Raw genomic sequence first — 26988 nt, 5'->3', positions numbered from 1 at the left:
ATTTTTGTGTGCACTTTTTTCATTGCTCTGGCAATTTAAAAGCAAAATAAAAGAATGATCTCGTCTGTTGTTTGGGAGTCATTTGGAGGCACAGCTGTGATGAAGAGGACATTTCAGTCAGTAGGCTACTGTAAATCCGCGCATGATTAGTCAAGGCTCCATCCAGGACGCAATATCGTCATGTTGTCGTTGCAGTCTTTGACTGCACACCTGTATACGTGGTGTCTGCTGCCTCTTCCGCTTGTGTCGTCGGGTGACTGAAGGACGTCATTTATAAAAAAATAAAAAAATAAAAAAAAAAAACATTTGCCTATCACTTCTGTCTTCGCCTAGAAAAAAAAGTGTTTATGTGTTAACTTCCGAGGAAAGTGTCTTAACGGGATAGCAAGTGGATAAAGACAATTTCACGCATTGAAACCCGAGGCGCACATCTGGACGTGGTGAATTACCAGCATCTTATTGTCATGGGCAATAATGTGTCGGGCATATCGACGCTGCAAAGAGGACAACAGCACAGGTTTCAAAGACTTCCAAACTCTCAAAAAGGTCAGTAGCCGCTAGAAACAAAGTAAATTACCGATTATTTTACGCACATTATGGCACCGATTTGTGAACGCATTATGGTTTTAAAGTGTGTAGGTTCTCAGTGTGTGCTGTATTTACGACATCTTAATATGGAACACTGTTTTAACATTTTATGCAAAGGAAAGGTTAACTACTGTATCTGGAAAGGCTTTGAATCCGTTACACACGTTCCTATTGATGATCCCTCGTAATCAGCTGTCTCGTGGTGCTGAAGAACAGCGCCCGTCGCAGGCTGCTGGAGGCAGGGCCTTTAGCTCACTTTAAATGGGGTTTAAGGTACAATTAGATGTAGTTGTAAATAAAAAAGGTGGGTGAGCTATGACCTCCTTGATAATCATAAGGCAAACACCCACTAATATAAAGAACAACTGACTAAAACTTGAACAGAAAACATTAAATCAAAGGCCCTATCCTTATATAACTTTAATCAGTTTGATATTATAGGCTACTTGCAATGACATACTCTAAATTTCACTAAGACTGGGTCACACTTTCTTTGGATAGTCCAATGTTGAGGTTGACACTCAACTTCCTATCAAGTGACTAAAAAGTCTATTGTGTTTCAAGTGATACTCATAAATGTGTGGAAAGTAGTCTATAGATATAGGGTTAATCTTGGGTTGGGGTTAATGGTAGAAATAGGGTCAGGCTAAGGTTGGGTTTAGGTTTAAATATGGGGTCAGGGTTATGGTTATATAGTCTATGGAGATGAAGTGGCACTTTGTTGAACATCAACTTTTTGCCACTTGATAGTTGAGTATCAACATTGGACTATCCAAATAAAATGTTATTTAACAATGTTTTTTAGCCAGTTTTATTATAAGTTTTCTTAAAGAGTTGTGTTGTTTTGCTGAAGCAACCTGCCCCAGGCACATGTTGTTATGAGTAGTGAGGTAATGAGAGACCGTGGCAAAAGGATAGATGCTCAGAACTGGTCCCTTGGAGGGAAAAATCATAATCTATGTATTATGAAGTACTCCTAATCATCATCACTGAACCAACACTGGAATCCAGTCATTAAATGATCACAGTCATTAGGTAAAATGTATAAAGATATTTTTAATGCCAGTGTTAATTGAGATTGCTTCCTTGCATGCACAACATGCATTTATACACAATTTGGTATCCCACAGAGGAGGGAAAATAATGGGCAGGTGGACAGGTGTTTATTTGTACAAAGCCCAAGTAAAGCAACAAAATCCATCTCAGTGCTTCACTCCAAAGTGATTTAATACAAAGTGTTCTACAGCCGAACTTATTATCCTCACATGCCTCATCCACTCTAAAGCTCTCTCCAGTACCCTTTGGGCTGAGTCCCGTGTGTAATACAGTAATGTACAAGCAAGTCTACCCCCACATCCCCCATTCTGATCCCACCGCTACATCTGGATTACAGAGGGAAAATGAGCCTGGGGAACAATTCAGAATGGGGCTGCCATCGGGATAATCAGCATAAGTACACAGTTTGCCCTTTCACATCCAAAGGACTCACTCTGTCTCTCTCTCTTATGCTCTCTCTCTCTCTCTCTCTCTCTCTCTCTCTCTCTCTCTCTCTCTCTCTCTCTCTCTCTCTCTCTCTCTCTCTCTCTCAAAAGTGCACGGCTGTATTCATATTGCAGGAACACAGTGCAGAGCAAGTGAGTCAGGCGCGGAGAGGCAAGGTGGTGCGTGAGAGGAGAGGGCCCATTATTCAGCCAGGTTTCCTTGACGACCACCCATAACATGTGCAACAGTTCCCATGGCGATGGTTTTCAGAGAGCGTTATCAGTGGGAGATGATGGTGGATTGGGATGGGTACCTGACTACGTCACTGGCAGCCATTCAGTAATGAAAAAACAGGGATGTGTTTGTTTTGCTTTGCATTATTTGGCCGGTGTTTGGATAGTGTGTAGTGATTGGTTGGATATGGTGCACAGATCCCTGCAGATCAATGCTCGACCCCCGGGGGCAATTCTGAATGCACTCAGTCTCACACAGCTACAAACACAGACACCCCCCCCCCACACACACACACACTCTTTCTCTCTCTCTCAGACTCACACATACACACACTCACTCTGCTTCAGTACACAGTGTACAGACATCATTATTTGGAAGACTGCTTTTATGTCTGTTTGTGGAGGGGATATGTGTGTCTTCTCTTCTCACACAGACTCCCTATCCCTATCATCAGAACAATCCTCGTCTCACTTCTTAGATAAACCATGCAAGCAGGCTAAAAGCGTCTGTGATAGCTTTAACCAAAGGCTGTAGCAGCCTAATAGATTGTGTGAAAAAATGACAACAAAAAACTATTTTCACATTAAAAACTCTGATTTCTGTTTCAGTAATTAAGCTCACTTTGAAGTGTAGCTAAGTGTAGTGCAAATGCTATGGAGACTCAAAGTGCAATTACTTTTCCTATGTCAAAGCAGTTTTTTGCCTTATAGGCTTTTTGGATTCTTTCACAATGCTCTAGTGACATCTTCTGACTCAACAAACAAAGAAATTACATAAGATTAAGCTTGGTTTTGGTTCCTTTTCCCTGCAGTGATATTGAATTGTATGAGCCTGTGTTACAGCCTGTGATGCTTTGAATGCAACTAAGAACAGCTGGTCATGTGACAGAGAGGTAGTGGGACAGCGTTTAGACAAGAGACATCCTCAGGGACATTGCATCACCAAATGCATTTGAACATGGTGTTCAGTCTCAGACGCTGACACAAACAAACACAATGCATTTGTATGAAAGTACACACTAGGTTCACACTAAGTACACACAGGCAGACAAGAAAAACTGAGGCACAAACAGACGTAGATTAAAAAAGACAAGTAGTATGATAGTCAAATGTGTCTGTACCTGTGTGTGTGTGTGTGTGTGTGTGTGTGTGTGTGTGTGTGTGTGTGTGTGTGTGTGTGTGTGTACCTCTGCAAGAACAGAGAGAGAGCAGGAGGGAGCGAGTGAGAGAGAAAGAGAAAGAAAGAAAGACAGAGAGAGAGAATGCAAATGCACCACCGAGCAAGATGTAGAGTAATACCCCGTGGGTAAACAACAGTTTAGTTCCAGCCCATTTCCCCATCTTTTTGGAGAAAAAGAAAGTCCTGCCCGAGTAAGATAATGAATGTGTAATATCTACAAACTGAGAAAGCAAATCCATTCATCCGTAGTTACGAACGGCCTTGATAAGATGGCATAGTGCTGTATTAATCCCTTTAACCTTTATTTAACCAGGGAAGATGACTAAAAGTTTGTTCTTATTCATAGCAATGGCCAAGGCTAGTAGTCTCAAGGGGAGGGAGCGTTGGGGGGTGTGATGCGTTGTTCAAGGGCACTTCAACAGTAGTTGCTGAGGGCGGAGTGAGCACTTTTGAAGCTCTTGAATGCCAATGATAACACCAAGAGATCAAAGATATTAAGTTGCTTTTCACCCTGATGCTCATGCCCCGTATGAAGGGACAGAAAATGTATTTGTGCAAAGTGTTATATTGGCCTTCATGGTTTGCTTCACCGCGTTGTGCCACAGACCGTTTAGAGTAAGAGAGACAGGAGAGGAGAGTTAAATCGCCTTTTCATTATAGCAAATTGACACGAGCTCAGTCCATTCTCCTACATGATATTACTGCTGGGGCACTGCAAGGGCATGCTATTACCTCACAGCAGATACACACACACACACACATACACACACGTGCGCACACATTTTTTTCACATATATTTGCACATACACATGTCATCGCTGTTCAAACCAAAGATCTTCTCTGATTTAAGATGTGTCAGTCAGTAGTGAAAAACTGGCCCACCTTGCAGACTGTAAATGTGGGCGTTAAACCCTCACGCTGTCCACCTGTTTCGCCTCAGACAGAGATGGCATAGGCATAATCACGGCTCCCTGTCTCTCCTGCCCCACACGTAACACAGTTACCATAGTGACTGAGCTGGAACGGACCCGAAATAACTTTTTTTTTTTTTTTTTTCAAAAACTAATCATAACACAAATGTAAATTTTAGCCCTAGATGTCAACAGTACTTTCCGCTTGGTTGAAATCTGGTCTAAATAACCCTTAGATATTTTTAACGGATGATATCTGCAAAAGAAGGCCATGGTATCTCACAACTTTTCTGCTATTTTTTTTTCCCCCGCAGTTTGCAATGACGTTTGTGATACCCAGAAATAGGGACTGAGTGAAAGGTCTCTGCTTTCTCCTCCTCTCAACACAAACTCACTCTTTTTTGGGGGGCATTCCTTGAGGAAATTAAAGAAACCTTTTTGCAAGTTAATGGGCTGCAGGTTTTCTATGTAATAGGAAATTGGCACTCTCCCCTATTAGTCATATGGACCAACAATAAAGTCTAATCAGAAATAAGTGCACATACTCCTTGGAGAATGGTCATTAAAAGAAATGATATTTGTTTTGTGATTAGAGTACCGTAGACCATATTTCAAGCACCGTTAAGTGAGGTCAGAAGAACCTGGACAACTAAACAAGACACTAATAATATACCGTAACAAACAATTCTCTCATCTTATGCTGTTATCACTGCAATTAAACCATTCCAGCCATTAATTAAGTACAATTAATGAACTCTCTTCCATTTGACACTTTGCTGAGCTTTGAAGCTGTTCCATGTTCTGCAGCATCCAGTTCGTGACTGTACATGGTATTTCTAGCAGCGTTACACAAGCATGAGGCATAATTGACAGCGATATTACCATAAAGATATGGAACTGTGGGGCCAACACCTCTTACTATAGCTGTGGCCTTTCTGTGTTTTCTTTGATGTGCCAGTTGACCTCGATTATGCAACGCTGTACAGACAGTACAGCTGCTTGCCTGGAGTGTTTTCTAACATCCTTAACACCTGTCTAAATAAGAAACACGAATACAGAGAGGTGATACTGGCACATTGTCACTCCTTGGAGGATAAAAGCACCTCAGGCACTGTAATGCAGCATTCACACTTTGTAAACATTTCTTATAAAAGACTACCCACGGTTCCCATCCTAGACACTTTTGAACAAAGACTGTCTACATTAGCTCATCATTAAATTAGGTGTCACGCTTATATAAGACAATGCAAAGCCAGATATCTAACTCAAAATGAATGCATTTTATTTAGCTTAAGAGTGTCTCAGGGACGATGAATGATGTGTTATTTTGCTCCTGAATGCACAATCACCTTTTACATTATGGTCTATTCATGTGATGTATTGTCAGAATTCTTTACTGAAATGAATACAATGATATATATTTTATTCCCAGAAATAAGCATTGTGGTTATTGCCCACTGAATAAATATGCATTATTGTGTTCATTATTGCACTGAAGAATCAATAGAAGAACTGTGGGAAATTGTAGGTTGAAATGAGCTCCCAGCTATCAGCACTCAAAACAGATTCACACACTAGAAACAATAAAAAAAACAAGTTATGGTATATAATGGATCCATGGAGAGGATATATAGTTGCTCTAGTCATTGCTTTCAGTGCCAATATTTGTGTTTTTCCACCCTAAAATCCCTGTGTATGGCAACCAGGATAGTATTATGGCACTTTGGAAGTTACAAGCCTTGTCACTGTTATCTAAGCATGCAAATGTATTGACATTCCGGCTATAAAGATGGGAATATTGCCTGCTTGTACCGAGAGGAACAGATGTCAGTTTTAATGGTGCTATTCTGTAATATGGGGACAAACAACTTGTCTTGTGTACTCAGCAGCTTCATAGAATTTATAAGGGGAAGTAGGGGAATAACAACTTGAATCAACATGAATGTCATTTGAATCATTATCATGTGAACTTTATTCACTGAGTATTGTACAAACCTGGTAGCAGTAGGTTGGAACCTTCAGAAAAAGATTTTGTGGAAGGACATGTTGATGATTCCTATTTATAGTCTTTGAAATGACAAGAGTGTAGACCGACCCTCATCATTTCGTGAATGTTTTTCAAAAAATGGGATCAAGGTGCATTGCAAAGTCAGGGGTTCAGCAGTAGTTTTGGAGTTCCAGCTGGTTCTGCCTGTGCCTCGATTTTCCAGGTCACATTTTCAGCATTCTGGGCTCCAGGTGCAGTGGTGATATTTCGTGGGAATGGGGCCACAAATGTCCCGACCAATAGTTTTGTTTGGAGAACTCTCTTGGACATACAGTATATGAAATTTGCATTGATTCTCTAGAAGGCACAAGATAAGTCATGACTTTTTTCTCACAGTGATACTATGATACATAAAGCCCTTTTACCAAATGTTGATTCTCCCCTTGTTGCATCAAATGACTTGAGTGATTGTTTGGTTTGCATAATGGAAAATTCTTTGTGTAATGTTTTCCAATGATTAAATAGTCTGTGTAGCATTGATAACAGCTTAATTCGTGTTAAGTCAAATCTTGTTACTCGAATAGGATCAAATGAAACAGAACATAAGGCATTTTGTGGTGAGCCGCTCTGCAGAGTGGAGTCATTGTGGTTGGAAAATGAACTGACTTGGAGAGGCTGTTACCGTGTCCTAACGTGACCTAATGAGTAAATCTGCAAAAAAAAACAAAAAACTTGTTGTTTTTCTTCCCAATAGACCACCAAACAAATAGCTTTGCTGTATGGCACCAGATAAAAAGTAGCACAGAATTGGTTTTGATTGCACTGTCCAATTAAAATGTTAGAAGTTGGAATGGCAGTGAGAAATTGGAAAGTAAAAGTTGGCGAAATTACAAGGCAATCAGTCTTGTTTATGAAGTGATGTTTTGCATTTTGTTGCATGCTAGAGTACAATATGACAAGAGGGTGATTATTTTTAAATGGAAAAGGGGTGAAGAAGACTGTAACAGCATTAGTAACTGAGAACTTCAGTGGTGTGCACATGCAGTTAGGCTAACCTTTCTGTTTACCATCCGCTCACTCCATGTCATGATTGAGTTTTTTTGGTATTTGGTATTGTATAGCTGCAAACAGGCAATCCATTGTTTCCTAACAAGGAGTGAACAGTATGGCTCAGGGTACGTAAAGATTCCAGCTGAACTCTGATGCAGATCTGCAGGTTGCTGAGTTGCCCTAGCTGATATATTGTAAGACTAAATATCTTGTGTTATAGGAAGGAGGAAGTCTCCATGGCCTGACTTTCTCCCATTAATGTAATAAACCATTGGGGCAATGACAATTTGCAGAGAATAGCGTAATAATCCTGGTAAAGTAACGAATTTCCCACTAATGTGATGATACATACATATAAATGTAATAACATTAACATAATAATTATTGCATACTGGGGTTTTATTACATTACCGAGAAGGCTGATATTTTCAGTCAAAAATGTAATAACTGCACTCATAATCTAATAATAGTCTATATTTAACTGACAACTGCCACCCATTCAGATAATGGTTTATTACGTTAATAAAAAGTTATTACAGTTGTAGCGACATCTATCTATCTATCTATCCATCTATCTATCTATCTATCTTTCTTGCATACTACAGTATCTCTCCCTTGCCGTTTCTACCTATGGTTTATAATCATGTGAACCAGAAGTACAAGCTGGTAATTCTGGAAATCAATGCATGAAAAGCTCCTACAGGATGGGAGGAGATTGGCTTTGTGCTACAATCCATTTTCATGTCAACAGCTCCCCAGCAAACTAAATTAGCTGAGCTTTTGTGAAAAACAACCCAGAATGAAAATAGAGATAAGGAAATAAGGTTTCTGCTATACAGTGTCACTGGTGGAGAATCAAATCAAATATGAATCTGAATTTTATTGTTTATTATTAATTTTCTTTTTTCTTTTTCTTTTCTTATCTTTTATTTGATTTTTTGATTTTTTATTTTGGTTGCCTTTATATCACTAGGTTTTCCTTGTTATATAAACAAAAAAAAATATTGTCATAATTTCTGACTAGAAACTTCAAGATGACAATTAAAAGTATTTAAAAAATGTAAAGTATTAAAAAAAAAAAAAACAGTGGTAAAAAAAATAAAATAAAATCTGAAATCTGAGACATTTGATTTCTCAGTCAAGTGTAAAACAGACATAAACACAGGCAGACAGGGATCTCCCCTTTAGCCTGCTGTACTGTGGGGCTGCAGTGTTTCTGATGGGATAATCTGTGCGTCGTGGGCTCTGATCCATGTGAGGAGGGGATTACATATTTATTTGGGGAGTTTTCATCCCGCCTTTACCATCTGTCGCCACTAGTGTGGCCATGGGACATTTACAAGAGCTTTATAGGGAGAGAGTGGGTGTGAGAGAGACTGTGTGTGTGTGTGAGTGTGAATGCCCTTGAGAAAGAGAGAGAGAGAGAGAGACAATAAAGGAAGTAAAGCAAGGGAATGAGATACTGATAGTACTTGAAAAACAGGTGGATATCCCAAGTCCCAACTGTGAACCCTTAGAGCGCCAAAATCCCCCTTAACGCCTGCCACTGAGTAATGTTCAGTTATGTCAAAAGTCCAGCAGTAACCGTCAGACTCTGTGGAGCACGTCCTCACTTGCTCCCTCTCCTTACTCGCTGCCTCTGGGAGTTTTCCCATGCTCTGCGTTGCGAGGGGGAAGTCTCTCCATAGATCCTGTTTTCCCACTGACTGACTAGTCCCAGGGTGATTAAGAGCCAAACCTCAGCGCTGATGTCATAATCCGCATCCCTGTCGCTCACATTATGAGGCTACAAAGCCTCTGTGGCACGAGCGCGGCCCTGACTCTGCCCGGTCCAGTCCACTCTGACTGTTTGACCTGCAGCTACAGCCGGGTGGGAGGTGGAGCTGCATGGCAGCTGGACTAAACACAGGAAGACTTATCTGTAGGGGGGAAACATACAGGATACTGTGCTGGAGCTCAGTAGTGTATCCTCTGCAGGCTCTGACTGTCTAACTGTCTATCTGTCTTTCCTTTCTTTCTTTCTTTCTTTCTTTGCTGTTGAAACCATGTGATCCTCTGCCTGTCTCTTTCTTTCTTTGTTTCTTACCTTCGTTCTTCCTTCTTCTTCTTCTTCTTCTTCTTCTTCTTTCTTTCTTTCTTTCTTTTGTTCTTTCTTTCTTTGTACCAAATACATACACTGGTGACTTTTTTCTTCTTCTTCTTCTTCTTCTTCTTCTTCTTCTTCTTCTTCTTCTTCTTCTTCTGCTAATTCTTCTTCTTCTTCTTCTTCTTCTTCTTCTTCCTCTTCTTCTTCTGTCTGTCTTCTTTCTTTCTTGCTTTGTTTTTTTGCTGTTGAAACCATGTGATCCTCTGCCTGTCTCTTTCTTTCTTTGTTTCTTACCTTCGTTCTTCGTTCTTCTTCTTCTTCTTCTTCTCTTTCTTTCTTTCTTCCTTTCTTTCTTTCTTTCGTTCTTTCTTTCTTTGTACCAAATACATACACTGGTGACTTTTTTCGTCTTCTTCTTCTTCTTCTTCTTCTTCTTCTTCTTCTTCTTCTTCTTCTTCTTCTTCTTCTGTCTGTCTTTTCTTTCTTTCTTGCTTTGTTTTTTTGCTGTTGAAACCATGTGATCCTCTGCCTGTCTCTTTCTTTCTTTGTTTCTTACCTTCGTTCTTCTTCTTCTTCTTCTTCTTCTTCTTCTTCTTCTCTTTCTTTCTTTCTTTCTTTCTTTCTTTCTTTCTTTCGTTCTTTCTTTCTTTGTACCAAATACATACACTGGTGACTTTTTTCGTCTTCTTCTTCTTCTTCTTCTTCTTCTTCTTCTGTCTGTCTTTTCTTTCTTTCTTGCTTTGTTTTTTTGCTGTTGAAACCATGTGATCCTCTGCCTGTCTCTTTCTTTCTTTGTTTCTTACCTTCGTTCTTCGTTCTTCTTCTTCTTCTTCTTCTTCTTCTTCTTCTCTTTCTTTCTTTCTTCCTTTCTTTCTTTCTTTCTTTCTTTCTTTCATTCTTTCTTTCTTTGTACCAAATACATACACTGGTGACTTTCTTCTTCTTCTTCTTCTTCTTCTTCTTCTTCTTCTTCTTCTGTCTGTCTTTTCTTCTTCTGTCTGTCTTTTCTTTCTTTCTTGCTTTGTTTTTTTGCTGTTGAAACCATGTGATCCTCTGCCTGTCTCTTTCTTTCTTTGTTTCTTACCTTCATTCTTCCTTCTTCTTCTTCTTCTTCTTCTTCTTTTTCTCTTTCTTTCTTCCTTTCTTTCTTTCTTTCTTTGTACCAAATACATACACTGGTGACTTTCTTCTTCTTCTTCTTCTTCTTCTTCTTCTCCTCCTCATTTTCTCTTTCTTTCTGTTTTTCTATCTTTCTTTCTTGCTTTCTTGCTTTCTTTTTCTTTCTTTCTTTCTTTCTTTCTTTCTTTCTTTCTTTCTTTGTACCAAATACATACACTGGTGACTTTTTTCTTCTTCTTCTTCTTCTTCTTCTTCTTCTTCTTCTTCTTCTTCTTCTTCTTCTTCTTCTCCTCATTTTCTCTTTCTTTCTGTCTATCTTTCTTTCTTTCTTTCTTTCTTTCTCTCTTGCTTTCTTTTTCTTTTTTTCTTTCTTTCTTTCTTTCTTTCTTTCTTTCTTTCTTTCTTTGTACCAAATACATACACTGGTGATCCATCCACTTATGGCACAATTGTTGTGGCTGTTGTGGATAGTTATTCTTTAAGCCTGAATAAAGGTACATTACAGGATCAACCAAGGTCACTGAACCAATGATATTTATTTTATTTATTTAAAAGGATCCCCATTAGCTGATGCCCATGGCACCTGCTAGTCTTCCTGGGGTCCGAATCCAGTACATCATATTCATCATATGCATATACAGCATCACATTTGTGTTACGTTGTGTTCATCACATGTGCACCTCTAATTGTGTTACATTAAGAAAGTGGTCATTCGAATTTTCTCAAACATTCATTCCGATGTACATTAATTTCTGACTCTGCTTACCCAATGAGTAGAAGGTGGGGTAAGGATGAACAAGACGCTATACATGACCAACACTGGACTATTGATCAGCTGCTTAAGTAATGCATTCTTAAATGATATTTGAATGAGGACTTGCTATTAGATTGACATATATAAAGGGGGCAGCTATTCCAATGATTGATGGCACGATAAATGACTGTCTTTTTTAAGGCATTAGATTTTGGGCAAGGTAACATGATTTGGCCATCACCTGCTGTTCTAGTGAAATGACTGTGAAAGTTATTACATTTGATAATTTGACTATGTATGAACTCGGGTTTAGTGGAATAAATGCTATTGCTGAAGAATGTGCTTAAGGCAAGCCTTTTCTCTACTGGTAACCATAAGAGTTTACGATGCATGCTGTCTGTGTTCGTTCTTATGGGGCAGTGTAAGACTAGTCTAGCAGCTCTGTTCTGGGCAATTTGTAGTTTCCTCAGTACACTTTTTGATGCAGATGACCATACAGGTGAGCAATATTCCAGGTTGCTTAAAATTAAAGATTTAACTACTTGCCCCAGAATGTATGTTGGAACATAAGGAAGGCAGGAACATAAGGAAGGCATGATACATAAACAACAACATGCTTATCGGGCAAATTCCACCAAAAGAGCAATCAGCAAACAGGAAGTTGATTATCTTCGAAGGGACGGGTTTGCTGTTGTAGTCCCTGGAGTTCTTCTTGCCTGTTGGATGCCAAGTCCGATGGAACTCCCAGGTTTTGTACTGATTTCAGAAAAGTAAATGCAGTTACTGTCCCTGATGCTTATCCATTGCCCAGAATGGATGATTGTATTGATGAGATTGGTTCAGCTACTTATGTTAGTAAGCTGGACATGCTCAAGGGATGCTGACAAGTCCCATTGACCCCTCGTGCTTCAGAGATCTCAGCATTTGTGACCCCAGACAATTTCCTGCAGTACACGGTTATGCCCTTTGGACTGTGCAATGCACCCGCTACTTTCCAGAGACTTGTGAACCTGGTGTTAGGGGATGTACCTAACTGTAAGGCCTATCTTGACGATATCGTGGTCTACTCATCTGACTGGTCTGAGCATGTTGCCACTCTGAGAAGGGTTTTTGGATGTTTGACAAAGGCTTCCTTAACTTTAAACTTGGCAATATGTGAGTTTGGGAAAGCCATTGTCCTCTACCTTGGCCAACACGTTGGCCAGGGCCATGTGTGTTCAGTAGACACAAAAGTCTCATCCATCACTGCTTTTCCGGTGCCCACAACTAGGCGTGAGTTACGCAGATTCCTGTGTGACTCTCTCTCACTTTCCTGTTGACTTGCTGCCGTCGACTTGCTACAGTTTTGTTACTCAGAGGTTGTGTTTAACCTGTGCCCCTCCACTTGATAACTTGTATCAGTCTGTCCTTTGTTTTTTGTTTGGGAAAGGACTAGGTAAGTTGGGGTACCTTGTACACCTGCACACACGTAGGATTGCTTTGTTAAAAACACTAGGTAAGAGGTGATTGCCAATCCTTTGTATTTATGTTTTGGTAGATAGTGTAGATAGCCTTTTGTTTGTTTACTTTAATAGGAGTTCTTAAAAGGGTCTAGTTCGTGTGGTTTTTGTTTTATTTAGTTCTTTGATTTGTTGCACACCTGTGGTCCTTTCCCCTTTTACCCATTTTCTGTTTCGGAGTTCTGTGTCTGTGACCCGACGCTGTGTGCAAGCGTTGTAGATTTACTTTGTATTACTGGGAACTGTAAATAAATTCACTAATACTCGTCCTTTGTATATAGTGTAATTTATCCCTTCCTCATTCCTTCTCATTCATTATTGTTGGTTGGGATGTTGCGCTATACCTCCCCTTATTTCCCTAGATCCAACTAGGGGACGTAACACATACTGAGTTTAGAAGATAACTTTCAAAATGTACATTTTCTTTTACAGATTAATGATTACCTGTTTAAAACTGTAATCAGTAATGTGATCCACTGGAATACTCAATCTCAGTTATGCAATCTGATTACTTTTCAGTTACTTTTGGTTATATTGGCACCAAAATATGTCGACCAGTAATATGAGAGGAATGCAATTGAACAAGTAATATATTTACAGACTGTATTTGTTATCATTATATACACCCAGTAACAATCCGTATTTCAAGATGTGAGTGTGTTAGTGTCTACAACCACACAATCTAATTGGTTTTCGTCCCCCACGTGCTTTTTACTGATTCCACAAGCATTTACCTATTTTTTAATCTCTGTAACAAGTATCATCATGACATTTTCACAATAACTGTAACAGATTACATTTACCATTCTTGTAATCAGGTTACTGTAATCCCTTTCCATGTAATCAGATACTCCCTAACCCATACATACTGTACAGCACATGCATAGCGTCTTTGTATAAATCCCTGAAAATTGAGTATGTTGGATCAGGAACAGCCTTCTTAGCTCCCTGATCCTCATGACTTCCTGATTCCTCTGTGCCCTTGAGCTATGAGATCTCAGTTGAATCATGTGACTCATCTCTTTTCTTTCAACTATATATTTCCCAGTCATCCATCCTTCCCCTGGGCATGTAGAGCAGAGCATGAGACATCTCCCTGTGTTTTTGTGTCATGCTAGAAAGAAACTGATACCCAGGTCTGGGTTGTATGAACAAGAGGAGAGGATTGCCCTGAAAAGAGTGCCTCAATCTGCTTATCTCAGTTACGGCCCCCATTCGGAAGGGGAACAGATTAGCCCCTGGTAATATCTTTGGTGGCCTCTCCAGTGCCTAATTAAAAATGCTATCATTTTAGTGAGCACATTTAAAACAGTGACTGGGGCTACATCTTCATCCTGGGCTGTGCCAGCTCTGTGGGATAATCACAACACTTTCAAGATTTCCAATTTCTTTTGATCTCGTTTCAGCTCAACCCTTTTCCTCAAGGACCCAGACGCAGCATAAAACCTAGAGAGAGATGACTAGCAAAGGTTGCAACAGAGTGATAAGTGAAAGGAAAGATAAAGTGAGGGCCACAGAAATGAATAAAAGAAAGGACTGGTAATCTTTCTCAGCGTCTGGAGGCATCCCTTTGCCAGAGTTGACATGAGCCGGCGGGTGCCAGGAAGGATACATTGCGCTGATTCACGGAGGGCACGATTTGGAAACCACTAAATCAGCAGGACCACTGATTAATGGCGCCGAAAATCCATGCAAACACATTCATAAAAGTATGTTTCCCCATGCAGCAGCTGTCCCATATTAACCTAATGTAATGAACAATAAACACCCCATCATGATCGGAACTGCAATTAAAAAGTCGCCGTGATCTGTTTTGGGGGGAATTACAACCACATGTCCTCCTGCCCACGAGAGAGAGGAGGGCTGATGGAAACAATGGAATAGTTTCCTTGTAAAATCTTTGACACTTTTTTCATTAGATGTCTATTGATCAGATCATACAGAGAAACAGATATTGGTCAGGATCACAGGATCTCATTAAATCCCATTGAACAATTTCCCATTACATAACTAAACCTTGACTTCCACTATACATTACCAGCTTACTTACTATACGTGTCCTTCCTTATTCCAATCCTTGCATGTGCACAATGTTGCCACACTGTACTTCACATCACTCTTCACCAACACATTTTGCCGTAGCCTATCAGACATGGAAATGGTATTTTCAGTTCCTGAGCAGCAGAGACAATAAGGCATTTCTTCCCAACAATCTAGCCCAAGGCCGAGGGGGTTTGAGAGATATTAAAGCAGAGTGACAGATCTTATTATCACCTCCCCACTCCTTCTGCTCCAACTCTGATGAAAAGTACTACATTACACCAGACATGCTATGCCCTCAAACTAACTTTCACCTTTGCTAATAACTAAGAGTGTAGTTATCTATAGCATACCTGCTGAGGGCATGTCTCAGAATAGACAGAAGGGGATTTGCAATAAGGCTGGAATTATGAAAAGAGGAGACCATCATTATTCCTTTGCTCACTGCAGTAACTGAAAATGTCCCTTCCCCACTGTCTCACGTCCTACCTCTCTTTCCTCTTTTCTTTCTTCTCCAGATAGATAAGAATGGCAGTGATGCTGCATAAAGGTCACGCCTGCAAAGTGCGCTACAAGTGCAAAACCCTATTCTATTTCTATGGGCAAAACAATAAAATCAACATTTTCCGTGGTTGCTTTTTCTGTGTTCTAATAATTTATGTGAAATGTATATGGTGTAAATAATTTGTCGTTACCTTTTCATGGTTGTCAAACAACAGCATGATCATAAAATGTTTTTTTCTTAAAGTCTCAAAATGCTAACACAACTCCTCTCTTGAACGGAAGTTTGCACAGAAGTTTGCTAGCTTGTTAGCATTTTGTGACTTGCAGAAAAAAAACATTTTAATGACACTACAGTTCTTTGATAACTGTGAAAAGGTAACTACAAATTATTTACACACATTTCACATAAATTATCAGAACACAGAAAAAGCAACCACAAAAATGTTGATTTTTTGTTTTGCCCATGTAAATAGAGCGGGTCATATCACTTGGGCGTGGCCTTTTGAAATGTCATGCCATTCTTATCTAATGCATGAAATTCTAGTGTCACTCATGGAAAAAAAAATCCTGCCATGTCCTTGAAGATGTCACAGTTCTCTGCAGTTTCTCCTCATCTCAACCTCTCCTTCCCTCTCTCTCTCTCTCTCTCTCTCTCTCTCTCCTTGCCCTGTTTCTCATTCTCTCTTCTCCAGATCGCATGAGGTTCCAGTGTTACTCATGTTGCACATGACACAGTGATGGGGCTCTGGAGGCTATGCTGAATAGAAGGTTTTGTTTGCACGCACGCGCCGAACAGCCCTCTCAGACAATACCAACTGCAGGAGACCTACTATGCTGACCTCCCCTCCACTCAGCATCTGCTGCCAGATTCCCTTTCACTTCCACACAAATCACTAAGAATGAGGTGGCAGGCCCCATTCTGCTGGCAGGATGTTATGCCACCCCAGTGGATTGGTATCCTTGCGTGCTGCTGTCACCTTGCTGTACTATTATTCTGCTAAACTGCTTTCTGTTGTGTTGTTTCTCTTTGTTCCGCTGTTTATTCTTCATGGACATTGATATTCTCTTGGACTTATGGGCTCTATGTGTGTGTATGTGTATGTGCGCGTGCATATACACATATTTGTATATGCATCCTTGTGAGATGTAATTCCTTCTGACGAACGGTTGTCGTGGAAACCTTGGTCAGGTCTGGTCCCCAGCTGCTGTCAAAGAGTGAAGCATGCTGGGACATGGAGAGAGTAGAGTTGGTTTATTTTCAGCCCCCATCTCAGATCTGCAGCCAATTAATTTGTACCATTTTACTCTGTTGACAGCAGAGACAGCCAAATATGTTAAAGTTGACATGGCTAACACTGTGACTAACAAAAATATAAAATATGTATTAAGATTTGGTTCACCCTCTCGTCTAGCCTGCCTCTCTTGTGTGTATCTATTGAAGATGAAGGCCCGTGTCTGTGAGGATGTTACATGCCAACCATCACATACGTCAATGGTGATTTCCCATATTATATTATTGAAGGAACTAAGGATTCAAGACAAAGACCAGTAGTGCTGAGCAGATGTAGTGTGCCATAATCTGTTTGCACCCAGGAAGCAACCAGTTAATGATAAACTCATGTTGGCATAACAATGATCTAGTTCCGCTTTTTGTCCTTTTTTCATTGGTTCCCTTTATGTCTTATCCCAATTTCCCACACCAGTTTTCATTGTAATCATTTTATCTTTTAGATAATAAAGCAGATAGCCTACAGTAACAACTTTTTCACATTAACATAGAGGTAAGAATTACTTGTCATAAATCGTACTATAACAGATCTTGAATGAAGAGGAAGACAGGGCAATAAATGACATTGAGAAGATTGTTTTTTTGTGTGAAAAGCAGATGTCATGCGGTCAGAAATCCACATTAATATGTTCATACAAATACCCACAGCCTGTATTCTTGTGCAATCACCACATAACACACAGACAATGGAGTGTCGTAAATCCTGAGAGCTCTGTGTCCGTGGTTTGGCAACTGCACACCAAACCTAAACAGAACCCAGAGTGGAACATATCCCCAAATATATGACAGCCTGGGGCTGAACATGAACATCTGCTGATGTTGCTCGTGGCACGAGCCAGTGATCTCCCTTTAAGCCAAGACAATATGGATGGAATTAGTGGCACACATAAATCATCCAAGCCATTAGAGAGGCAGTATATCGGCTGACGTTGTATGTATAGTCCACTCTATTACTAGCTGAACTGTAGCGAACCATGAACCAGACAGCATTTATTCATCTGAATGAGTTATGCAATACAATTTTATGTACAGACTCGCACAGATGCAACTAAATCATGTAGAGGACTGTAGACAAAGAGGCTCAAGGTGAAGGCTCACACAGCAGTGGCTGCATTATTAAAACAGGAAGTTAAAGGTACTGTAAGGAAGGATGTTCCAGCCATGCATTTACGTACAGCACCAATGTCAAGCCAGGCAAGGAAGTGTATTTTACTTCAGGCCTTTCCTTTAGTGCGTATCTCCAAGGTTACTTGACATGCCTGAGGTAAACGCAGTGTGATGTTGATCTGTGTTTCTTCCTGAAACTTGTCTGGCCGGGGTCCAGTCCCCGCCTTCCTACACCGTGTGCCTTGCGTGACAAAAAGCCGTTATACCAATGTGTAATGATGTCACCCTCATGGACACTTGAGACTCCAGCGACTTGTTGGTGCTAGTTTCATCACACTCTTACTCTAACTTCAGTGAATTACATGGAATGGCTTGTGTGTGATTTTGACAGAATGTTTTTTTGTGTCCCATTGACCTGCATTTTCAATTCTGATAAATGCTATCAAGTCAAGTCAATTTAAAAAAAACTAAAACACCGAAGTGAAAATCTTGAATTCAGATATACTATTGCCTGCAGAGTTGGTATGCGAACCCAGTGTGGTTACCCTGTTTCAGGCTCTCAATGTGCTACTAACACTTGTGTTTTCAACCAACTGTCTTCACCTCAAATGTGCACACCATGTGTGTCTACAGCATCTAATTTAGCAAACCAAACCTTGAGGTTGTGGCCCTGATTTCATTTTGATCATCGTCCCGGGCGAGCTTGAGTATTTGTTATGGTTACATGGGTGTAATCATTAAAAGTGAAGGAGAAATGGGAATATGTAAATATTAGTACCTGCAGGATTCGGTGGTAATGTTATAAACATAAACAAGAAAACCAGAAAGCATTATCTAGCCAGTTGTTTTACACTCGTCTGAAAAAGGCCCTCGGGGCTTTTGTCTACATTCACACAAAAGCAGCCTCCACAGTCTCGTTCACAAAAAGGATGGTATTTGTACAATGTTAACATCATCTTTCAAAATGAAAGGAGATCCTCATTACCAACTTTGTCATTGTCATTATTATAACAACAGAACTGTATCTCTTTTTCTGAACAAGGTTATCAAGTGTTTTCAAATAAAATAGGCCTATTACATGTTATTTTTAAAACATAAATTGTGCATCGCCTAGAAAAGATGATTAATGATTTACATTACTGAACATGATACAATGATGATGATGTTTTCCAAGATCTCAGGCCATAGACTGGTTCATATCGCGGCCTGTTAAGTCTACAGGCGTTTTGATTCAATTAATTCAGCATATTTGCCTCATCCCGTCCTTCACAGTCCCACTATATAGGAGCTGGAGCTTCAGGCCCAGAGTAAACACAGTGGTGTCAGAGATTGAGGGCCTCGGGGTCACCATGGATACGTGATGACAGCTTAAGTCACAGGTTTGACTCTTGAGGGGTCACTCGGTTTGTCTGCCAGGGGCCCAAGGCTCACAAGGAAGTAGGAACTTAAGGTGAAAGACTAAGTGCTGAGAGTAAAGAATGTGACCACTTGCTCTCTGCAGGCTCTGGATCCAAACATAGCATTAGAATTACCCTGCCTCTTTGTTATTTACAGCAAGGGAGAAGGAACAGACATAGGCTAATATATTTAATAGATTCATCTAATTAGCAATGTTGTCCTAGGCCTATAATTGGATTAACTGAATGTGTGTAAGTGTGTAGGCCAACACCTTTGAAATCCATAGGATTTTGGGATATATTTCCCTTGTCACTTCCCCACCGCATGGTCCATAAATAACCCACCGCTAGTCATGGCTGCTCGGTGCGGCAGCGATAGCGTTAAAAGCGCTCGCCAAGAGTCTCCACCTTTTATGTAAATGCCAGTGTGAGTGAGTGAGTGAGACCCGAGGCGGAGGGAGCGCTCAGTGAATGGGGGGGGAGTTGCCTTCACGGATCCGTCCTGCGCTCAAGGAGGTGTGGGTTTCTTTCCAATGTTTGCATCTATTCGGGGTAAAGAACCGACACCTTTGGATGTGAAAGTGCAATCATGTCACCGGCGCTGGGCTGTGCGACGAGAGGATCTGAATAATCCATAGGCTACCCGGCGATAAGCGGACTCCTAAGGAATAAAGCCATGGGTGGCCAGATAACGCGAAATGCCTTTTACGGTAAGGAATAAATGCAAATGCTTTTGGATGTTGCACGGTAGTATAGCATCATGTAGGCTGTATTGTATAGTATTCCCAATGTTGGTAATTTCGTGATGGAAGATAGTAGTCAATGATCAATATAGGCGACCACTGTAGCTTATAAACGCACAATACGGGCTGTGGTATCAGGTACCATATTGCCAATATAGCCTGATGTCACAGTCATGTCATCTCCGTTAATTAGGCTATAGATCTTGATGACACGCATCTTTATAGCCTACTCAGTTGTGTTTTGATAAATGCGATGCAACCAACAGGATCTCATCCCCCCTCGCGCTCTAAGGGAAATCTATCCTCTATTAAAATGTTTCGTTTTGTTTTGAGTTGGTCGCAGGAGCGATTCAGTTTCAATTTCAGAGGAGGGTATAAAGTTGTGGGGTTTCCCTCTGGTATGTACGGTGGTGGGGTTTCCCCTCCTCTTCATTATAGGCAGCCATAGTGTGTTCAGCTGTGCGGTAGCCTGCTGGCCAAGGAAAATCAATAAATCAATTTCCTATTGTATAATCCTGTGTGCTATCAGGAAGGTAGAATCATACATCTCACAGAATGATTTCTGGCTGAGCATAAGGAGGAATTTGGGTCGTTGTGAAATAGCGTTGCTATTTTCTGGTAGCCTAATGGTAATGAAAATTGAATGGGCATTAGGCTTTTGTTTTTGGATACAACTTTTATAGCTGCCACATTACTAAATTGAAAAGCATATAGGCTACTTTTTGGCTTTTAGGCTGCTGTCATTTAATAAATAGAAATGTGGGCTACTGTTAAGGTTCATGGACAACAGTAGACCAGGTTTTAGGCCTTGTGTGTCCTTACAAAAACAACTATAGGCCTACCTATCATGATTTTCTATAAGGACACAATAAAAGTACCACAAAAAAACATCTATCTATCTATCTATCTATCTATCTATCTATCTATCTATCTATCTATAATATCTATCTATAGGAATATTCAATAGTGATAACATAGGAGATCAAAAATAACGATAAAGTCCCAACATATTTATTATGGGGATATTCTAGTGATTTTTCATTAGTGAGCTTGTAGCCATCAAGCCAAGTCCCTTCTCCTGGAGCTTCTTTGGTTTTGACCACCTGATGTTCTAATTAAAGCCTCTAGATTAATCCAATTAGGCAAACAGGGACAGACTAAGACAGCAGGCAGAGTGGCTGAGGCTCTAGCTCCCTCTCTCTGGGATCAAGGTCAACACCTCACAAAACAGTCAATTACCTATAGTGACAGCATTTTCATTTCATTTGCATTATGATAATACACTTGACCGTTAAATTTAACGGGTAGTGTGTTTTCAAAGTAATCGATTATCACGCTGCCAACATTTGTGTGTTCAGTTTCCCCTCATTTACTGATAATAGCTTAGCATATAATATAAGATGAACAGGTGAGTTTTTCAGTTTTAACTAAACAGCTGAATCAAACACGCATCTTCAGAAATGTCAACCTTGACTGATTATTTGGATCTTAGAAGTATTGTCCATGTGTAAGTGCTTCTCACTGTCATAACATTGTAGAACCCCTAATGCTGTATTCACATTGTAAAATCTGAAGCAAAATCTGAGCTGAACCTTATTAGACACACATAACCTTTGTCGTGGCTAATGTTTAGGCTAACACTTGTCAGGCCTATTGTTTCGGCCTTTTTACCGGCTTGTAAAGTAATGGTATCACTTCCCCTTATGTCCAAAACCGTTTGAGAAGAGGAAGGGTATCTATAACATTACTCACTGAGAGGCTTTGGACCTGGGAAAACAAGTGAAGTACTTCAAGTTGCTCGTCTAGCAGTAGCTTAGGCGGATGCACCTGTCCAATTTCTGAAGAGTAGTAGTGTGGACGGGCTGTGGGGAAGTGTTTTTTGTTTGAACAAGGACACACAGTGTCATAGAATGCGAAGCAGCCTACAAGGTTCAACAGTATTTCAGAGAGGAGGTGAGTGAATGACCCTGGTTCAGTGTTGTCTGTTGACGTTGCCATGCCTCCTAACAGTCACAAGGGGTCAGATAGACTAACTGTGAGGATGTGAGTGAGTGAGTGAATGAGTAAGTTACCTTCCGTGTACATGAGTTGCTTCGCATCTGGAAAGACGCACATCAGATGGGGGCGCATCCAATCAGGGACGCCTTGCCACCTGCTGTCCAGTAATGGTTGCATGTACGTGCAGAAGACAGCAAACCAGATGTTCATTGTTCTAGGAGAAGGGCGGTAAACTCCTCCAATGCTGACATGAGGCGCCGCCTACACTTGTAAAAGGAACTTGCTGACAGGAGATGAATTTTCCCAACTTTTGCCCTCTACTAAACCAGATGTTGAATCTAGCATGTAGCATAAGACTGTAGCATTGCAGCAAGCTAGCTATTGTTAGCTACCCAAACATTTTTTCTAGCTATCATTCTTTTTAATGATGTTATAGATTATGTGTAATCTAGCTATAATGTTATTGTACTGAGGTATTTACAGTGGGAATCATATTCAATACTTTCTGCAAAAATAAGCTGTTATAAGCTGACATTTCAAAATGAATTGTATTTAAAATGAACAGTCACATAATTCTATTGAACATCATTTTTTATATCACCTTGGGAATGACAAGGCTTCTATAGTTCTATAGTAACGTTTTGCAGTCCGACCAGTATGGCTTTTTTTGGGCTACTTTGTTGATTGGTTCCTCAGGGTCTCCCCATGTTCTTCAGCACATGGTGGAGTTCTGCTTCCATGATGTAGGCCTAACTGCTCCATCCTTGTCAAACACTTTGGATGCCTCCCTGATCTCTGCTTCATTTCCCCATTTCTTCATCTTCTTGGCCATCATGGCAGCTGATCAGGGCAGCTTGATCGCTCTGAATCCACCTCATTAACATTTCCTGTAGCTCCTCCTCTGATGGATTCTGGGAGTGCATGATGATGATTCAGTCTTTGTCCCACAGCAGCTCTACTGATCCTCTGTCAGCTACATCGCTTGATCTTCATCCATGAGTCATTAACCACCGAATATTTGGCTGATTCAAAGGTTAATAACCGCTAACTCTGATGTTATAAAGTTGTGTTTACAAGTGAATGGGAAGAGATGGTTAAATTGAGTTTAAGTTTAAAGCAGACCCGTTGCTATGGCGACTAGTCCCACAGCCATTGATAGAAAGCATTTGATTGCTACTGCTGCTTTTATCTAGAACAGAGAGGAACTCAGTGGGTCTTTAACAATACCAAGAATTTAAATAACTTGAGTAGCCTGCTGCTATGTAGAACGTTAAAGTGCTTCCTGTACAACAGAGCAAAAAGTAGTTGATGTTAAATTATAAGCTATTATCCAGAATACTGCCTGTATTCAAATGTCTACTTACTGTAGCTCACTGTTTACATGTGCACCAGAAAGACGTGATGTACGGACGATTAGGGCCTCAGACTCGCTCGCTGTTTTTAAATCAAATCTTAAGACTCAGACTCTTAAGACTCTGTTCCTCTCTGCTTTCCCCTAGGGTCCTGGTTCATATGTGCTTTTCCTTTTAAACTTGGGTCTTGAATTTTAGTCTCTAATTTTATTCATCTTATTTCAACCCTTATTTTAGATTTTTGTGTCTTTAAGTTTTAATGTTGTATTATGATTGATTTACTCTTTCTGTGAAGCACCTTGAGATTTCACTGTATTTTAAAGTGTGCTACATAAATAAAATTCATTATTATTATGTATTGGGGAACAGATTATGCTGTCTAATGATAGACCACCGCAGGCTGTTATGCTCAGGTGTGCAGCACCAGAGCACATCCAAACAGCGTTCGCTGACTCGGTTGCATAATTGAGTCTGCTGAATGTGTGGGAGCTCCACTTTGTGCTCCCGATTGACTGAAAGTGGGCCAGTGTCTCAGGCTGCCGAGTTTGATTCGATGGAACGTCTGGCTCCTTTCAGAATTAATTGCGCTCAGTATTCAAATGCAAACGGTTGACTGAGCTGACGGGGTGCCATATAAAAACTACTGATTTCTTAAACCATCATCTTAGAATCAGATTGAATCTCAGTAAAAGTCATGGGATACGCCCTAGGTTGGTGTTTGTATAAAAAAGGGAAAAGGCTTTTATATGGATAGTTAATACGGTAGGCGAGCCATAAGCCACCACTGAAAACGTTGCTTCATGAAAGGCAGCATCTGTTTGTTTGGTTGTTTCTTAGTTTCTTTGTTTTTCTTCTTTCCTTTCTTTCTTTGTTGATACATTCATTCATTTGTTTAATTATTCATTTATTGATTCTGTTAGAGACCATCCATACAAAATACTTTCAAATTAGCCCATGGTTTTCATATAACCATTTAATATTTAATATGTGTGTGTGTATGTGTGTGTGTGAGAGAGAGAGAGAGAGAGAGAGAGAGAGAGAGAGAGCTTTTATCAGGCCTCGACAGTTGCTATGGAGTGACAGAAACATATGTCTTAGGGTCAGGTGGTCATTGTTGAGTGAGCATGCCAGTGTCATCCTTACAGTTCTTACTTCTTCTCACTGAAGACAGCAGGAACTGGGGTCAAATTCTAGCTGTCACTCATATCAACACACAGGATAAAGATACACTCACAAACACACATGACATAGACACATGCAGCATTGTTTTGTGTACACATACAATGCTAACAAGCACAAACACACGCATGTTCGCAAACCCTTTGTATTTCTTTGTGCACACACGGGCAACCATGCAAAATCACATGTGTGTGTACGTATGTGTGTGTGTGCATGTGTGTGTCTGTGTGTATATAGCTTGGCCTTTCATCGTCATCCTCATGACAGGTCACCTTCAAGGCAGCACCCACATAATGATTTCCAGCCAGTAGCATCTTGCCTGCTTTCAGTCAATACACACCGCATATCATTACGCCTCTCCACCATCCTGCTCTATTTCACCGCCAAAGAAGCGTCATTGGATTACACCGTACTACACTCTACGCGGCCTCGCGCTATTATTACTTATTGATTACCGTTGTGTAATCCTGTTCGCCGTGAGAATGCAGTAACGGGGGTAAGACTAGTGGGCTGCAGAGGACGACGGGCTTTCATCAGCTCCACCGTCTCACCTTGCAGTCCCGGGTCATTATGGTCTGAATTATTGATACCAAACTGTCTCTACAGTAGGGTAAGCTCAGGATAGGGCACTAAAGAAGGTTGGTGGTAGAGGCTAATAATTTTCCAATGTGCATAATCCTGGCCCTGTATAGGTCAGATTGTAGAGCATGGCACTACAGTAAGGTAGAGTTAGGGGTTTGTTTCCTACGTATGTACAGTATGTATATCTTAACAAAAGCAGCCACCAAATGGCATATGTTATGTTAATCTAGAGTGAATCGTTTTGAACTACGGGATCATCCAATGCTGCTCTGATCTGTGTTACTATGGAAACCCCCCATGACACAGTGCCACGGCCATGGGCCAATCTATCAACATCGAATCAATGGATTTGTCATGATGTTGCCTAGCAGCACGTGAAGCCCCTTGGTTACCACAAACATAATGCGTTGGCATGGCTACAATCAGAGTCCTTGGTACCTAGGACCCCGGGTAGAATAGCACACACAGCTACAGTTACTGTCACCGCCACAGTAGTAATCTCCCTATCTTTAAGCCACACAGAGCCTACTGGGTTTCACACACTTGACCCTTATCTGTGTAGCATCTGTCAGATATGTATAAACGCACAGGCAAGGAACTTTGCAGATTAGTAAGGACAGGAAATGCAATACCCTGTGAACTATATTGGCCAACATCTATGGCACCACACATTAGCTGTGGACCAGTGCCACTGCCTATAGTATAAGAAGCCATCTTGCCTAAGCTGCATTTCAAGCATCTAGTTCTAAATGATAATGTGTATGATTAATGTTCTGTATTATTGCGTGATTCATTTCACAGTTGGTGTTACATCAGCTTGAAATGCCATTTTCTCATGAGTCAGTGGGATTGAATACATCATCCAGACATTGCTATGTAAACATCATTAAGATGTTGTTTGTCATTGCCCTCCAGGCTTGTTGGCTGTATTGTAAATGGCATTGCCATCAGATCCACAGAGAGCTAAATCAAATAAGCAACTTTTGCAGGAATAGGAAAATTTTACAGTAGTAACCTTTGTAAAAGTCCCACTTCAAGCATTTATCTTGCAGCTATCCTGCATAATGACTGCAATTCTTTCTTTAATGTTAAACAGAAGATCTAAATTAGCGTTGTAAAACAAAACTGCACTGTCTTTCAGTGAACTAGTTACCAGACCATTCCTCATTTCACAACATGAAAAGAGTGCAAAACATGATTTTTTTTCTTAACAGTTCCTTTTGGGGATGGGGCCAACATGCAGCAGTAGATTATGATCATGCAGTAAATAGTGGGACATTCACAACAGCTACATCTGTAAGTGGTAATAAGTAATTTTGAAATGTAAACAGCATTTCTGGTTTTAACTTTACACCCTACTCCAGACTGCATGCATCTGGTATTGCAATGCTAAAAAATGCATTAAAGATTTAAGGTGAGAGGTTACAAGGAGGCTAGCACACAGGCTATTTGTGTGTGTGGACATGTGTGTTCCCTGGATATCTCAAGTCTCCTAGGATGAGTTTTAAGCTGGGCTTTACATAGCAACAAGTAAGGGGGGTGGGTTGCCATGTGGGCTGGCCTACCTGTGTGTCATAGGCACTGATCACAGGCTATTGTGACTGAATAGTACAAACCCATCATGTTGCAACAGTGATCAAATTAGGCATAATGGCTCATGGTGGAGATCTGGGTCAATAGTGTTTGCACTTTTTGGTCATTTGTTTCAGTCTAGTGGAGACAGATGGGTGGGGTTTGCCACTTACAACAATACAATGAGTAACGGAAAGTTTAGACCATCACAGAAAAGCATAATTCACACAAAATTAATTCAGTACACTTTCAGTATACAATTCAGTATTCTGTCACAATGCGGTAAACCTCGCCCATCTGGAGCACCATGCAGTTAAAAATGCCAAGGATTATTTGC

The 26988-nt window shown here is 40.5% G+C and overlaps 1 protein-coding gene across 1 annotated transcript in view; it reads left to right on the top strand.

The window, feature by feature from the left end:
* Positions 1-464: 464 nt before the first annotated feature.
* neurl1aa (neuralized E3 ubiquitin protein ligase 1Aa) overlaps positions 465-26988 on the top strand; it is a 60432-nt gene continuing 33908 nt past the window's right edge. Inside the window, exon 1 of the mRNA XM_071921107.2 lies at positions 465-546. Within this exon, the coding sequence (XP_071777208.1) occupies positions 465-546 (82 nt within the window). The remainder of the gene's footprint in view (positions 547-26988) is intronic.

Source organism: Centroberyx gerrardi, chromosome 3 (genome assembly GCF_048128805.1).
Source record: "Centroberyx gerrardi isolate f3 chromosome 3, fCenGer3.hap1.cur.20231027, whole genome shotgun sequence".
In the NCBI taxonomy this organism is placed as follows: domain Eukaryota; kingdom Metazoa; phylum Chordata; class Actinopteri; order Beryciformes; family Berycidae; genus Centroberyx; species Centroberyx gerrardi.
Note: the sequence above shows the minus strand (reverse complement) of the source record. Positions and strands in the feature narration are given on the sequence as shown.